Source organism: Lipotes vexillifer, unplaced genomic scaffold (genome assembly GCF_000442215.2).
Source record: "Lipotes vexillifer unplaced genomic scaffold, Lipotes_vexillifer_v1.1 scaffold162, whole genome shotgun sequence".
In the NCBI taxonomy this organism is placed as follows: domain Eukaryota; kingdom Metazoa; phylum Chordata; class Mammalia; order Artiodactyla; family Lipotidae; genus Lipotes; species Lipotes vexillifer.
In genome coordinates, this window is record NW_006779114.1 from 137,256 (window position 1) to 153,789 (window position 16,534).

A 16,534-nucleotide genomic window follows, 5' to 3' on the forward strand; every position below is an offset into this window, starting at 1 on the left:
TTCCTGCTTTGCAGACGAAAAAACTGAGTCTCAGTTAAGTACCTTACTCAAGTCACAGGAATAATAAAAGGTGACACTGGCTACTGACACTCATATGGTCTGATCTCTAATCCTATTTTCTCCACTACATTGCTTTGTATTTTTATTTTACTAATGAACATTTCTTCAATTAGGTGGTAAACTCTCTGAAGACAGGAACCTTGCTTTAAACATTCCATACCCTCCACGCACCCAGTTATGGATTGATTTTCAATATACCAAGGTAGAAAATTACATATATAGGATTTTTAGTGAAGATTATTACAGAAATTGAGACACTGAATATTTACAATATTGACTCAATATAGCATGTCTGATGTAGGAAAGCATAATGGTTAAGCACATGAATACTAAACAAGTCCAAATTCTGGTTCTCTCTCTTAAAAGCTGTACAACTTTGGGCAAGTTGCTTAATGTTTCTGTTCTGTACCTTACTTTCTTTCTTGGAATAATGAAAAAAAAAGACAAAAACGCAACAACAACACTCCTCATCTAATAGTGTTGCTGCGAGGATTAAATGAATTAATAGTTGTAAAACAATTTAGAATGGTTTTTAGCACTTAGTAATTCCTCATCGTTAGTCATTACTAGTCTTCTGTGGTTACAGAGAATTTCCTGGAGGACTCCTGTAGGTGCTTGTAGCGTAATGAGTTAGAAAAGTGTCCTACAGGATTAGAGGCCAGAGTCTCAAAATGCTGGCTTTAGGGTCTCAGTTACATTCTTAAACATGGTACACAGAATATGCTGAGCAAAATAAGGCCATTTTTCCAACCCCAATTCACTCTACTGATAACATCTGCAATTCTGACATGATGAGACAAACAAACCTCTGTCATATAGTAACCTCAGACTATCTGAGAACTTCTAGGGCAGCCAAACCTGTAGAACAGCTGTTGGAACTGAAGCTGAAGCTCATGGATGTTATCAAATGCCTTGATAAAGTCAACAAGTTAATTTTTCAAGGTGTTCTTGAATTTATTCTGCGTCTGTTTTCCTGCAAAGCTCAAATCCAGCATTGTACCTTGTGGCTTAAAACCACACATTCATTTCTTCTTTCAGTTTCTGAGTACTCACGTTGTGCCAGGAAGTGGGGATACACAGGTGAGCAGGCATGGTCCAAGTCTCAAGGAGCTCACACCAGCCTAGTCTGGTTATGCCACATTGGAGGTATGTTTCTAGGGGTACAGAGCTGGCATATCACCTAAGAGCAGACCAAGCCAGAATTTGTTCAGAAATAAGGAGTGACCAAGTGGCCAAGGCCATACAGTTTGTCTATTCTCGGAGATGGCGGCTACTTTGATTTTGGATTCCTCGCCTTTAAGGAGGTGGTTCTCAACTGAGGTCAATTTGCTCCTCATGGAACATTTGGCAATTTCTGGAGATAGTTTTGATTGTCACAGTTTAGTGGAGGAGAAATACTGGCATCTAGTAGGATGCCACTAAACATCCTACAGTTCACAGGAGAGGCCCCACAGCAAAGAATTATTCAGCCCAAGATGTCAGAAGTGCTGAAGTAGAGAGAAACTCTGAGCTAGAAGATCTCTAAGTTTCTCTTGTCAACCTAAATAAAAGGGTAACCTGAGGCAAGATCGAGAGATGAGTTTATTTAGCAATAGCAGAGGACTTGCAATTTGGGACACACAAACTGTAGCGAGCTGCAGGCAAGTCTGCTGAGGGTTTGGGATAGGCTGTATTTGGGCAGGAAATGTAAAGAGGGGAGAGTTCAATTCGAGTCTGTTAAAACAGACTTATATACACTACCAAATGGAAAATAGATAGCTAGTGGGAAGCAGCCGCATAGCACAGGGAGATCAGCTCGGGGCTTTGTGACCACCTAGAGGGGTGGGATAGGGAGGGTGGGAGGGAGACGCAAGAGGGAGGAGATATGGGGAAATATATATATGTATAGCTGATTCACTTTGTTATAAAGCAGAAACTAACACACCATTGTAAAGCAATTATACTCCAATAAAGATGTTAAAAAAAAAACACACAAATGGAGACCAGCTTTGAAAATTTCCTGAGCAGACAAAACCAGTCCAGTCATACAAACAAAGCTCAATTCAGCTTATTTTGTGAGGCCAACCTGACCCGGAACATTTTTGTTCATGCCTCTGGAATCCATTAGCAAAACTTTGCAAGGTTGATAGGAGGCAATCCCTGACCAATTCCCTGTCATTTAAGAAAATTCCAATATTATTATCAGTTTTCTGTAAATCAGGCATTTATGGGAAATCAGTTTCTCGGTCCTTAAGTTTCATCTTCCTCAGGGAATATGTGTCAGATTTTTCATTTTACACAATGTATTCTCCGGTTCCATTTTATTTATTATTTTTATTTTTTTTGCGGTATGTGGGCCTCTCACTGTTGTGGCCTCTCCCGTTGAGGAGCACAGGCTCTGGACGCGCAGGCTCAACGGCCATGGCTCACGGGCCCAGCCGCTCCGCGGCATGTGGGATCTTCCCGGACCGGGGCACGAACCCGTGTCACCTGCATCGGCAGGCGGACTCTCAACCACTGTGCAACCAGGGAAGCCCTGCTTCCATTTTAGACTGAAATTCTTTCACACATTCTAGCTCTAAAAATTCTGTTTTCTAAACCCTTTGCTTCTTTTAAGCTGATGTAAATGTTTATTTATTTATTTATTTATGGCTGCATTGAGTCTTCGTTGCTGTGTGCGGGCTTCCTCTAGTTGCGGCAAGCAGGGGCTACTCTTCGTTGTGGTGCACGGGTTTCTCATTGCGGTGGCTTCTCTTTGTTGCAGAGCACGGGGCTCTAGGCGCGTGGGCTTCAGTAGTTGTGGCATGCAGGCTCTAGAGCACAGGCTCAATAGTTATGGCGCACGGGCTTCGTTGCTCCGCAGCACGTGGGATCTTCGCGGACCAGGGATCAAACCCATGTCCCCTGCATTGGCAGGCAGATTCCTAACCACTGCGCCACCAGGGAAGTCCCTGATGTATATGTATAAATAGCAGCTTCCCTCTCTCTCTCTCTTTTAAAAAAAATATTTATTTATTTATTTGGCTGCACTGGGTCTTAGTGGCGGTATGTGGGATCTTTTAGTTGTGGCATGCAGGCTCTTAGTTGTGGCATGCAAACTCTTAGTTGCGCATGCATAGGGGATCTAGTTCCCTGACCAGGGATCAAACCCAGGCCCCCTGCATTGGGAACACGGGGTCTTAACCACTGGACCCCAGGGAAGTCCCAGCTTCCTTCTCTTTGAATGGAAGGTCATCCAAGAATGTAGTACAACCTCCTACAAAATGTTGGAATCCCCCTTGTACCATTCCTGCTAGGCTACCAACCAAATGAGAGGAAAGTTCATTATCTTAAATCTTGGCAAGAATCCCTGTGGCATCAAAGGCCAAATTCCAGCTCTCTGCAGGTTAAGGGGATAGGACTTTCATGGATAAATAACGGAGATCTACATGTTATACAAAACTCTTGTCTTCAACAATCGTTTCATTATTTTCTCTCTCCTACTTTTTATAATAGTTATTAACTGGGAGCTACAATCATCGGCTTGAGTTTCATTTATATTCCCAGTTCTTACTTTTTTAGATTGACATGCTGTGAGCAGTAAAATGGTTTAAGGTAAGCAGCAATTAAGAGTGCAAAAGAAGGATATCTACTAATCCTCAGACTGGACTTTCAAATCCCAAGAACTCAAGATTAGCTCTCCTGTTTTATAACTTCTAGGTGCTCGCATTTCTTTTTATGTTCCTCATTTGTTTCAGACCCCATGGCTCTTAAATGGGAAAGGAGGGTTAGCCCTGAGCACTTCTCCGAGGAAAAGCAAGAGTACAGAAGCATCCTGAAGTAGGGCTCTGTCCTTTTAGAGAACAAAGCTGCATGTGTGCCAGTTCAGTCCACTGTTCAGTTAAAGGAGAGTCTGCATGTAGCGAGCAACTGGGGCTCATAAATAAACAGGGCTTTGGGGCTGTTGGAGCTGTAGGCATTTTTGACTTCTGGCTACCGAGTTAACAGAGACCCGGGTTTTTCAATCCTGATTATACCATTTTCCAGTGTGACCTTGTGCATGATCTTTAAATTCTCTGAACCTCGGTTTCTTCATCTTTATTTATTTATTTTTTTTTTTATTTTTATTTTTTTTAGAAATCAATATCTTTTTTTTTTTTTTTAAATGTTTTTAATTTAGCACAGGCTCCAGACGCGCAGGCTCAGCAGTTGTGGCTCACGGGCCCAGCCGCTCTGCGGCATGTGGGATCCTCCCAGACCAGGGCTCGAACCCGTGTCCCCTGCATTAGCAGGCAGACTCTCAACCACTGCGCCACCAGGGAAGCCCCGGTTTCTTCATCTTTAAATGGGAATAATAATAGTACCTACTTCATAGATTACCTCTGAGGATTAAATGAAGTGACCCATGTCAAGTACCTGGATGATAGCAAGTTCTCCATCAGAATGTAGCAGTTGTTGCTGCTGGCGTCATGGTTGGGGCTCAAGCATATAAAGGAGAGAAAGTAGCATTACTCTGAAGAAGAAAGGAGGCTCACTTTTGTTTGTGAAGTAAAGAACCTGTTTATATGCACTCCTCACCAGAATTTTATCTTATGCTTTTTGAAAAAAGAAGAGAAAGGTAGATATTAGTACTAAGGGCCATCAATTGAGAAATGCCTCTACCTTCCTCCTACACTCTTAGGTACCTTCCAAAACTCCATCTTTCTTTCATCTCCAAACCATATGAATTACACAGGAAGACACAAGTGTGTGTAGATCAAAAGTCATGACAGCAAACAAGTAAGAAACAGAAAACGTAAAGCTTCTCAATCTTATAAGCATGTGAACACAGAGATAAATTTAAATTTAAGCCCTTTAAGTGGAGGTCCTGTTGGGTCAGCCCCCTCATGTGAACCTGTTCTGTCCAAATGCATCTCACCTATCAGTGGCTTCCTCTTTGAATACAAATGATGATCTTGCCCAGAATAGGTCTAGCGCAGACCCACACTGGTTTGAAGTTTATTTGGAAATTTTCAAAGCTGGTCTCCATTGATTTTGACAGACTCAAACTGAACTCTCACCTCTTTACGTTCCCTGCCCAAATACAGCCTACCCCAAATCCTCAGCAGACTTGCCTGCAGCTTGCTACAGTTTGCATGCCCCAAATTGAAATTCCTCTGCTATCCCCAAATAAATTCTTCCTCTGTCCAACATTTTAGGGCTGTACAGGACTGACATGTGGTAAAATATCAGAGATACTAACGATAGTCTCTGTGGACACACAATGGCTTCACTCCTCCTGGCAGAGCCTGCTGTTTGAGTATTTTAGTACCACAGCCAACTGGAAACAGATCACAGCTGGGAAACTTTGAACTCTGTAGGAGAAATCTAAGCTTCTCAAGGAAATTTCAAACTGCGCCAGTGAGAATTCTATTTAAGTAGGTAGCCAATCAGGAATTACATTAATTCTGAGTTCTTCAGCATAACCTTTAGTTCTTCGGTTACTTACCAAAGCAGTTCCCCTCACAGACACAGGAGGTATGTGGTCGTCACATCTGTGAAAAGAATTTGAAATAACTTCTTTGAAGAATTGCCTAACTTTTGGAAAATCAATAGCATGTTTGCTATTATATCTTGATATCTTGAGAAGATATATTTCTGATGCTTAGTAGGGAGACATTTCTTAGTGCACTGTTGAAAAATCTTTCAGAAACATTTTCCTATTCTTGCTTAGGATCAATGTTTTACATCTTTGTCACTCAGGTAGCCAAGAAAAATTACATAATAGTGGATTTGTACTTGAACATAGCATGAAGACAATTACAAAAACAGTTATATTTGTTGAGTGTTTACTGTGTATCAGGCAGCATTCTCATGCTCTATAGGCATGTTATCTCATTTAAATACATCACTCTTGTCAAGTGGATACTATGACAACTCTCATTTTACAGATCAGAGAAGTTAGAAGACACTGTACAAGGTACATAGTGGCTGAGCTCAGAGTCGGCCACAGGCTGACTGAATCTAGAGCTCTCATTCTTGATCAGTATGGCACACAGAATTTTCTTGTAAATGGGAAACAGATTTTCTGCTTCTGTACATTTTTATTTTAAAGAGACAGTAAGTCAGAACCAGACTCAACAATTCTTAAGGGAAGTTTTTAAAAAGCAAACCTTATAAAGATGACTTCAGGATGCTTATTTTTATACATATGCCTTATTTATTATGAAATCATCTTGAAGGAGAACAATATGCTTTTACTATTTATGTTGCTTCTCTAAAATTCAGTAGAAGGTAAAAACTTTTAAAGACATAGGTCCAAAATTGAGATAAATTTTGATTTTTTAAAATCTATAATCCTATGCCAGGGTGTGCTGCCTGAATTGTAGCTTAAGAGTTAATAGACCATAATGACTCAGAGCTCTTGTATGAAATCAAGTCCTCTCCTTCACTAAGAGAACAGCAAGATGGAATCAAGAATTAAACAAACTGAGACTCTAGGTCAGATCAATTGAAAGTGGCAAGATGCAGTTTTCCTTCATTCAAACTCCTAGTTGCTTCATGGTTCTTGAAAGTTGAGCATAAAACCTTGGAGGCCAAGCAATTTTATATTTAAAAGATACCAACATGTATTTTATAGCTTAGCTAAAAATTTAAACAGAACTTAAAATTAATATGGATTTTTTTCATATTATTCTGAAATACCAGCTCTACACTAATAATATTTAGAAGTTAAAATACTGTTTTTATTCATATGCTTCCTTTTCATACAGCTTTATTGAGCCTGCAAGCCTTCTACATGCTACGCACTATTTTGAGTGCTTTGGAGGAAATAAATATGCCTGAGATAGAGCCCCTGTTCTCTGAGACACTTTATGATAGGAAAGATTAGATACATAAAGAGCCAAAGTGCAAGCCACAATGAGAAAAGGACAATACAGACAATACAGAGGCTTAAGTAAAATATGCTGAAAATGCAGAGGGGCCGGTGAGCACTTGCCGAGATAAATGGGAAGGCAACAGGGAGAGAAGGTGGTAGTTGAACAGGTATGAGAGGAAAAGAACAGCAGGAGCACAAGCCTGAGATGTAAGAGAGTAAGGGAGGCCAGGAACTGGCAAGTAATTCAATTTGCCTGGAGCCAAACTGTCCAGATTGTGAAGATTCTTTCCAGAGCCCTGTGGAGCTGCCGGCTTCATGGTGTCGCTGTGCAGCTCAACACTCTCATCAGCTCAGTCAGGCCCCTGGTCTGATTTGGAGTGAAGGGAGCAGGGGCAAGAATCAGTTTCTGAGGGTAGCAGGTGGCACAATTGGGACAGAGTGTCACCGAGTGGGAGGGTGTGCTGTGAGTGGGAGGATGCATGTTCCCTGACAGTGTGCAAGGCCGTGTGGATTTAGGTTGCAGGCAGGGTATAGGACTCAGGAGGCTTGGAGGCCCAGAGTCTCCATGGTCACTTCCAGGCCCGCCTTCAAGTTAATTTATGTTTCTGATGTGAAAGGCTTCCACTTGTAGAGTGAATAAAAACAACAGTGCAATCACAAAAGCTATGCTGGTTAAAGTCCTCTGGACTTAGTGACTTCAAGAGATTTCAGATCTCACCTGCATTTGCTTACAAGTCCTACTGAGCCATACCTTAAAGATATCTCACATATATTCCCACTTCACCAGCTATAGGTAGAGCAGTTTCTCAGCCTTGGTACTACTGGCATTTCTTCAGTGTAGTGGTTTGTCACATGCATTATATGATGTTTAGCAACATCTGTGACCCCTACCCACTAGATGCCAATAGCACCCACCCTTCAGTTATGAAAACCAGAAATGTCTTTAGACATTGTCAAGTGGCTTTCAGGGGTGCAAAATTGCCCCTGCTTGAGAACCACTGTGCTAAAGTGATTTTTCTAAAATGAAAATCTCATTATGTCACTTCTCTGTTTAATGAAAAAAAAAAATACAATATGCACACACGCATGAAATACACCAAAATAATTATTGTTTGTCCAGGTCAGTGGGTGGGGGGTGATTTTATCTGTTTTAAATATATATATATATATATAAAATAAAGGAATACATATATAATATATATAATAAGGAAAAGAATGGTATTATTAGAAAAAGTGATTAAGGGCTCCCTGCTGTCTACAGGATCAAGTCCAAGCTCCTTAGCATTGCATGTATAAGGTTCCTATGTTCTGGCCTTTGCCAGCTGCTCCCACCCCACCTCTTATCAGTCTCACCTTATACTTGGTCACTGAACCTCAATGACCTAGATGAGTTCTTGCTTTTTTCCAATCTCTGCATCTTTGCTGTATCATTCTTTCTGCCCAGCGCAATCTCCTAACTCTTAATTGCCTAGCTCAGTCCTATGTGTCCTTCAGAAATTGGCTCTCTTTTTCCAGGAATGCTTCTGTATCCTCCAGTCTGAATTAACTGCTTCTCCTATAATGTTCTCATGGCAGGAATACCATGCATCCACCACAGCACTCACCATATGATACCATAATCATCAGTGTACTCGGCTGTCACCCAGAGGTCACCCCTGTGTGTTTTCTAAAGAGCATCCCTTCCTCAAGATCCTTACTGTCATTTGCCAGAAAACTGCCATAATGAATATACGAATAAATCCATGATGATTGTGATGTGACCAACACTTCCTAGAGTTCTGCCCAACCGGACGCAGTCATCTGGTGTTCCCTACTAGATTCTAAAGTCCTCCAGGTGGGGACTTTGCCTTATTTTCACGATTTTATCTCCAGCACTAAACACGTAACTGATCCAGAGTAGGACTGTGATAAATAAATGAAAGAGAAGCTATCACCTCAGCTATTAGTACCATGCCAGGAATTCTGATGGCCCTTGCCATAATGGGGGTATGAAGCTCTGCCACCATGGCTCCCAAACCTGGATGAGCATCCAAATATCCTAGGGAATTAAAAATAAATAAAGTGTTGCACTTCAGACCTGAATCAGAATCTCAAGGCTAGGGCCTGGTTATCTGTCATTATTTTAAAATGCTGATGAAATTCTAATAATGATCAACCAGATCATCTGGGAACCACTCCCTTTGTCATGCTTCTCCCTCCTGTCACCACAATCCTACTGTTAAACTGTGGATACCACACCTGGGATCACTGAAGGAGAATTTCCAGAGAAGGATTTTGCTTACTCTGATCTCTCCTTTGATCTAGGTGTCTTACATGCCCGTGTCCTCCAACTGAAGCCTAGTCACTTAGCAGGAAAAAGGAAGGCAGCATAGTAGGACATTTGGAAAGAGAGAAAAAGGAAGAGTGAGAGAGAGACAGAGAGAGAGAAAACAGAATCCAGGGAAAACAATAATCTGCCTTTTAAACTTTCCAAAATAGCATTTGATCTTCTGCTTATGTAAACTGGACTGCCTAGGCTGTGTACATCCTATGATAGATCAGGTAAATTTGGGCACCCACCAAAACTCTGCATCCTCAGGTAAAAATATCATCCGAAAGGAACAGGGTAGTGGGCAGGCATACCCTCACTCCAGGAGAGCAGTTGTCACGCTATAATCACAGCTGAGTGGTGAATACTTACTGTATGCTATACACTGTGATGGTCCTCAAAGGAAAGAAGCCAACTTAAATTTAACTGTACATGTTACTCATGAGTCTTATGAACTAGTTCTCTTGTACTTCCACTTTGCCCTAGTCCTTGGGACTACAACAAAGGAAAGTGTAGAGGGGAAAATGATCAACATCGCTAAAATCACCATCATGAACTGGTGGCATATGGCTTCATAGCTTTAAGAATGTGTGTAGACATGAAGGGACCCCTTTGCAGGGACGATTTCATTGTGGAGTGTGTTGGTGCATGGAACAGAGGGTGGCACATCACCTATTCACGGTGAGGGGTACATCAATGGAATAACCGGGGGTCTGGAATAAGAAAAAGTAACTGCAGATACTGCTGGGCAGCCAGGAAGGCTGCATTTATAAGCTCGTGATATACACTATTAGGTACTTGCTGAACTATGTGGAGGCGATGGAGTTACTGAAATTCTGTGGCAGGGACTGAGCACCATATCTCAGGCAATAAATACCCCAAAACAAGACACAAGGAAACATAACTTACAGGGAAATATTAGGAGAAAGATACACAATACAGTCAGCCCTCAGTGTCCACAGGTTCTGCGGATTCAACTAACCACAGATGGAACCCTGGTTGGCTGAATTTGTGGCTATGGAGGGCTAACTGTACATTTTGTATAAGATACTTGAGCACCTGTGGGTTTTGGTATCCGCAGGAGGTTCCCAGAACCAATCCCCCGCAGATACCAAGGTACAATTGTATATGTATGTTTTCTTGAAATTTTGGCTAGCAATAAATGAATTAAAACATTAATGGAAAATTTTCTTTGTTCCTGGGGTTGTGGTAGAGTCATAGAGAGTACAGTTCAATCATTTACAAATAGGATTAAAATAATAATGGGATAATTTGGGAAGTACATAAATTTGGGAGGAGAAACTTCAGTAGTCATATCTGAATCAGAAATAGCAAAACTTTTTGCCTTTTTATTAATAAATAAAGTCACTATGTTCCCATGGCTTTCTAGGGGTTGGCTTTCTTTCTGTGATTTGCAGAAGATCCTCTTAAACTGCTTTGCTGACTTGTTCTCCAGAGGACAGAGTGTGACAAAGTCGAGTCTTGATGGCTTCAGCAAGCAGAAACCTGCCTCGCACAGGATGACTGTGCTCCCCTCTGGGGCTCTTTGTCAGTTCCTCCCACTGCGCTTATAGGCAAGGAGGAGCTCCTGAACCAGAGTCTGTATGCTGAAGCTTGATTCTGTATTTTGAAAAAAATCAGAACTGCCTAAGGAAAAAAGCTCTACTTAAGAATAAAGGGCCCCTCGGAATGTATGACACACAATTTCTAGTCCTACCATAGTACTACGCTCCCTTAAAAACACCCTTCCCCCAGCACACACATACACATTCAGGATTTAGATCCATATATTTAGGTCACATTCATATTTAAAAATAAAAAGGGCATATTTTCATGTTTTATCTTCTGAAACCTATTAGGAGCATAAAACAGTGCCTTCATTACATTCTGCACCAGCACAATTATTCCCACTTACGGTTTGAACATAAAATGTATTTAAAGATGGCAAATTCTGAAAACTGTAACACACACACATGCTTAAAGGATAAAATTTGTTTCATTTTTGTATCTTGTGTTTGTCTGGCTAAAAGACAGCTACAAGTCATTGTGATATTTAAGAAGAACAATCGCTAAACAGCATTTTGCAAGAGTTTCATTTTTTCAATTTGGTCTGTAACTAAAATACATGATACCCAGAATGAAGATTATAGAACTTTCATCTTCTTTGATCCACTTTGGCAGCAACTTACAATATGAGCTTGGAAATAACTTGTCAATAGAGTTAACAGTTTCCTCAACTTTTCCTAGTTTACTAATGTTAGATTGTTCAGCTACAATAAAACCCTGCCTTGAAGAAAATTACCTAAAACACAAATTACATCATAAGTCTCAGCCACACTACACATTAGGAATATTTCTTTTCTCCTTAAAAACAATAATTCCTATAAAGGAAATACTCCTGAATTTTTAATTCCCAAATGAGAGAATTACTAGTGTTTAAAACATTTTTTACAAAGAAAAGCAACTCACTATTTGAAGAGTATTTCCTCGTAAGTGACTCTGGTGGAAACGATCACATAAATCTACATTTTGTTCAGCTCTTCACTATTTCATCAAAGGCAAAAACAGCCTCAGGTGAAAGCTGGAAGCAAAAGCCTTCCATTCCCCCAAGAGCTCCTCTACGAGTCAGGAGCCTCATTGCATGCTTCACCAAGCTGCTTGCTGCCTGTTGTTTTTCAGCAAGAGTGACCTCCAACACCTTTTATTTAGAGCTGCAATGCACTCTTAATGGCACACATGGAACACATCATGTGCCAAGCCAACACCTTAAGAGGGTGGGAAGCTTTTCAACCAGGAAGACATGCTGAAAATATTTAGCAGTCAGCAAATTGCATGTAAGCAAAGCCTTGCTTGTTTTTCACAAAACAATCCAACAACGTAATGAGTCAAGATGAACTGATTTACACAGTTCTCAACTGGGAACCAACTGGAACAATACCTCCACTGCTCTCAGAGCTTCCCCTCCTTCACCTTAAGTTTAAATTCCAAGCAACTACAGAAGAATGGCTGTCCTCAATATTTTTAATGATGGTAATATATTTTTTCTCCATTTCATAATTCAGTTTTTCTCTACTCTTTGCTCATCTCATTTATGCTCATTTACTCTTTATACTGCAATTCTCCTGACACACATACTCCCCAAGTAAGGAGTAGTTTCAATTTAAATGTATCTTCTTGACCAGGGCAAAGACCAGGCTCTTGGAGCAGTGGAGAAACTGTCAATAATTATTTCTCAACATCTAATCCATCATTCACTATGTCCACCTCCTGAGACCTGTGCAGTTGATTAGAAGTTGGATTTCAGATGAGCCCAGTTTCAAAGTTTCATAAGGACTTTGTCCCTTTGAGGGCTCAGCCCTGTTTCCTTTGTTACTATCTGATATTAAATTCTAAGAACATTAAACATTCTGAACACAAAACAGGCTGGTGGGCTCTGGTATCAGATAACTAATAAGCTGTCACAGGAGCTGAGTTTAACTCACCCTTTCTCTCCCAGTGGTTGAAGCTTTAAAGTCTCCTTTCTGGATTTTCTGAATGAGAACAGGGAAGCAAATGATGATCTGAAGCTCAGCCGAGAAGGAACGGATGTTGGGTTTCTTTGATTAGGTATATTTTTAGATCTTGATGTTTGTAATTCCATAGGATCTAAAAAAAAATTGTAAAAATTTTGTATGATTAATATTTCCAGGTAAATACTCTTGGAGAACTAACACCCCCATCCATGCAGTCTAGGAAGGCAGGCATCCCCACATGAAGACCTCGGGACTAGGGGGCGCCCTGTGCCTCTTGGTTCTGCTGAGCGGAGGAGCCTCACTAAGAGTGGGGAGTCTTTCAGTAGGTGCTGGGGCCTGCAGCTCTGCAGGATGTCCTTCCCCTCATACCAGCTGGGACACTTTCTCAATGTGTTTTCCCCACGGCAATCCAAGGCCAAAGGTAGTGTGTTAGGGACCTCATCCGGTTCTCGTGATGCTCTTAATTACCCCATCCTTCAGAAATTTTTATTTTGGTGCTTTAAAAACATAGTGATAGGGCTTCCCTGGTGGCAGAGTGGTTGAGAGTCCGCCTGCCGATGCAGGGGACACGGGTTCGTGCCCCGGTCTGGGAGAATCCCACATGCCGCGGAGTGGCTGGGCCCGTGAGCCATGGCCGCTGAGCCTGCGTGTCCGGAGCCTGTGCTCCTCAACGGGAGAGGCCACAACAGTGAGAGGCCCGCGTACCACCAAAAAAAAAAAAAAAATTAAAAAAAATTAAAAAATATCAAAACATAGGGATAGACTACATGACTTTTCATATCAAAGAAAGTAAAGGAAAAGGAAATTAAGCCCTTTAGAGTGCTCCTTATTCCCATTAAAATCTCTGTGCATATGTATTTGCTACATATACGGTTTATATATGGGTATGCATGTAATATAAATATGTATAATATATATGTATAGATAATATGATATTATATATGAGTATTAAAAATTCTAAGCCATGCTCAACATATACCAGTTCCATCATACTGTAATACTTTTGGACATGCTGAGTTTTTAAATGAGGAATTCAAGGTAAGGGGAAATTCATCACGGTATATATGGGGTTAATCTAAAAATCTGAATTGTGAACTTTTTAGATAGATTTTTTTTTTTTATGGGAGTTGCAAAATATTTCCAATATATAAGTTTAGATATATTGTTACATGTTTCTCAATGTTACTAATGTTAGTAACATATAACAAAAGCAGTCAATGTGACTCTATACTTTACACTGTTTTACTACTTAAAATTTCTAAATGCATTTTGTTATTCTCAAATAGTCCTGAGAAAGCAGTTTTTATTATCCTTATTTACAGACTAAAAAATAAGCGATTGGTGAAGGTGAGAGACATGCTGGTAGTCACAAAGTTAGAATGTCCAAGGAAGGCATTTGTTTGAGCTCATTTTTGGGGTTTAAGTTACCAAAGTACCAGAAGGGTGGCAGCTTCTTTACCACCTTCCCCCTCCTAACCCCCCTCACGTCCTGTTCTCCTTTCCCTCCCTTCCTCTGTCTCCCACTCCTTCTGCATCATCATCCCATTTATTTACATGCTTACTGTGTTCAGTACTTTATACGTATTATTTTATTTAATTCTCACAACCACCCTGTGAAGTAGGTATTATCATACCCATTTAAAAATGAGAAAATTGAGGTTTATAGAGAATAAGAATAAGTAAATTGAACAGAGTCACATGAATTCTGATAGAATAGAGAATATAGAGACAGAGTGAAGATTTGAATCCAGGCCCTTTTTGATACTGATGCCTGTGTTCTTAACCATTGTGCTATCTTGCCTGACTCTAAAAACATACCCTCGAGACAGTACAGTCCATTTTCAGTTCACTCTTTTTATTGTGAATTTTGCCCCTTATGATTTAAAAATAGTCCTGAACATGGATTGGTTAAATTGGAGATCCCACTGAGCCTTTATCTACAATGAGGTGCCCTAAGATCTCACCATTTTCTGCCATCCCCTTTCTCAGTCTGTATGTAACTGGTTGTTTTAACATTTGGCTAACATCTGTTTCATTGCAAAATTTTTCCTTTGAACTTCTTCAAACCATTCACCAGTTACTCCTTGAAGCCATCCGATATCCCTCTTTGTCTTCAGGAGTTTGCTGAAATAAAACAAAAATATCAATGCATGCTTTAAATTTCTTTGCATGAAGTGCAAACTCATGTGATGGGTCAAACTTTACCTAGTGGAGGAGGTGCATAAACTATAAGTCCAGGGGAAAAATTGGCTCTAGTCAGAGTTTCCTCTTCACCACCATGGATGTATTTTGGCTGTAATCATATAAATTCGATGACAATCTAAAAGTGTCTGCTAGTAGTTGAAATAATCAAGTTGCTGAGGACAATGTGGGTTGAGCATTGTGCAAACCTGACCTAATAATGCAACTGAATGATAGATATTTTAATGACATGGGGAAACTAGAATATTCCAGTTCTGATTACGCATTCATTCATTCATTAATGATTAGATGTTTATTGAGCAATGTAGGCAATGGGGATTCAATGGTGAATATAACAGATAGGGTCCTTACTTGCCCATTCAGTGGTCAAAGAGAAAAGCTTACATGCAGAAAAGAAATTGTGGAATGTAATGGTCTTAGATAATGGAATTCTTTAAACACACAAACACAAAAGCCCATGAATGAGGACATGGCTAATGCTCAGTGGTAAGGGCAGTGTGATTTGAGATGGGTAGGAAAGGTCATCCAAAGCACAGATGTGTCTGACGCACACTTCCAGAGTGCCAGAACTGAAATTCTGCCATTATTTCTTTTTCCTTCTCCCCTGCCCTTACCTGCTTAGTCTTTTTTCAAATGAAAATGCTGCTCTAAGTCCTTAGTTAAATCATGAGTTGTGATTTTTTTTTTTTTTTAAAGCAGATCATTTGCTCCATTTCAGGAGGACCCTAGAACTGTTTGGAAATGAGAGAATATTTAATCCAGAGGGAGACTGCCCTGGACTGAGGCAAATAAAGCAGAAAGGGGAGTCTGAAGAACGTAATGACAAACTGATCAAGTGGTCAGCTTGACAAAGCTCTGATGAAATAGCCAGGCTTGTTGTTGGGCCCCAAGCTCGAGAAGTTCTGCTGTTATTTATTTATTTTGCGGTACGCGGGCCTCTCATTGTTGTGGTCTCTTCCGTTGCGGAGCACAGGCTCTGGACGTGCAGGCTCAGTGGCCATGGCTCACGGGCCCAGCCGCTCCGCGGAATGTGGGATCTTCCCGGACCGGGTCACGAACCCTTGCACCCTGCCTCGGCAGGCGGACTCTTAACCACTGCACCACCAGGGAAGCCCCAGTTCTGCTGTTTTGGAAAGAAGTTCATGTGACTCTGCAGTTGCCCTTTATCCAGGGTCCTCTGTGAAGCACAAGTGTTAGAGAGTTTGTATTCCTAAGAAAGTGGTGAGCAAGACAGCTGCAGAATGGCTAATTTGGGGTTAAAGGCAATGAACTGTGATGGTTGGAAGTCAGGCTCTTGCTTGGGGCTATGATACTGTCATTTTATAAGATAATCAATAATCCTGCCCAGACTTGCATTTTGAAAAGCATTACGCAGCAGTCATCATGTCTAATCCGCATAATTTGCATTGGTGCCTCCCATTTTGCCATTGCCATCCCTCTGACACCTGGTCACTCCTGTCTCTATTGCTACTATTCTTACTAACAGACTAAGAGACCACAAGTACCTGCTTCTAACCAGTACTGGCTGCCTCCAACTTATTACTACCTCATTTATTAATGTCATATATATAAATATATATATATACACATATATACATATATATATATATATATATATATTTTTTTTTTTTTTGT

General features: G+C 40.7%; 1 protein-coding gene across 1 annotated transcript in view; it reads right to left on the minus strand.

The window, feature by feature from the left end:
* The window catches only part of EXPH5 (exophilin 5), a 73,095-nt gene that overhangs the window by 11,385 nt on the left and 45,176 nt on the right, over nucleotides 1–16,534 (minus strand). Inside the window, 4 exon segments of the mRNA XM_007452470.1 lie at nucleotides 5,507–5,552; nucleotides 12,668–12,830; nucleotides 14,662–14,745; nucleotides 14,748–14,821. Coding sequence (XP_007452532.1) covers nucleotides 5,507–5,552; nucleotides 12,668–12,830; nucleotides 14,662–14,745; nucleotides 14,748–14,821 — 367 coding nt within the window.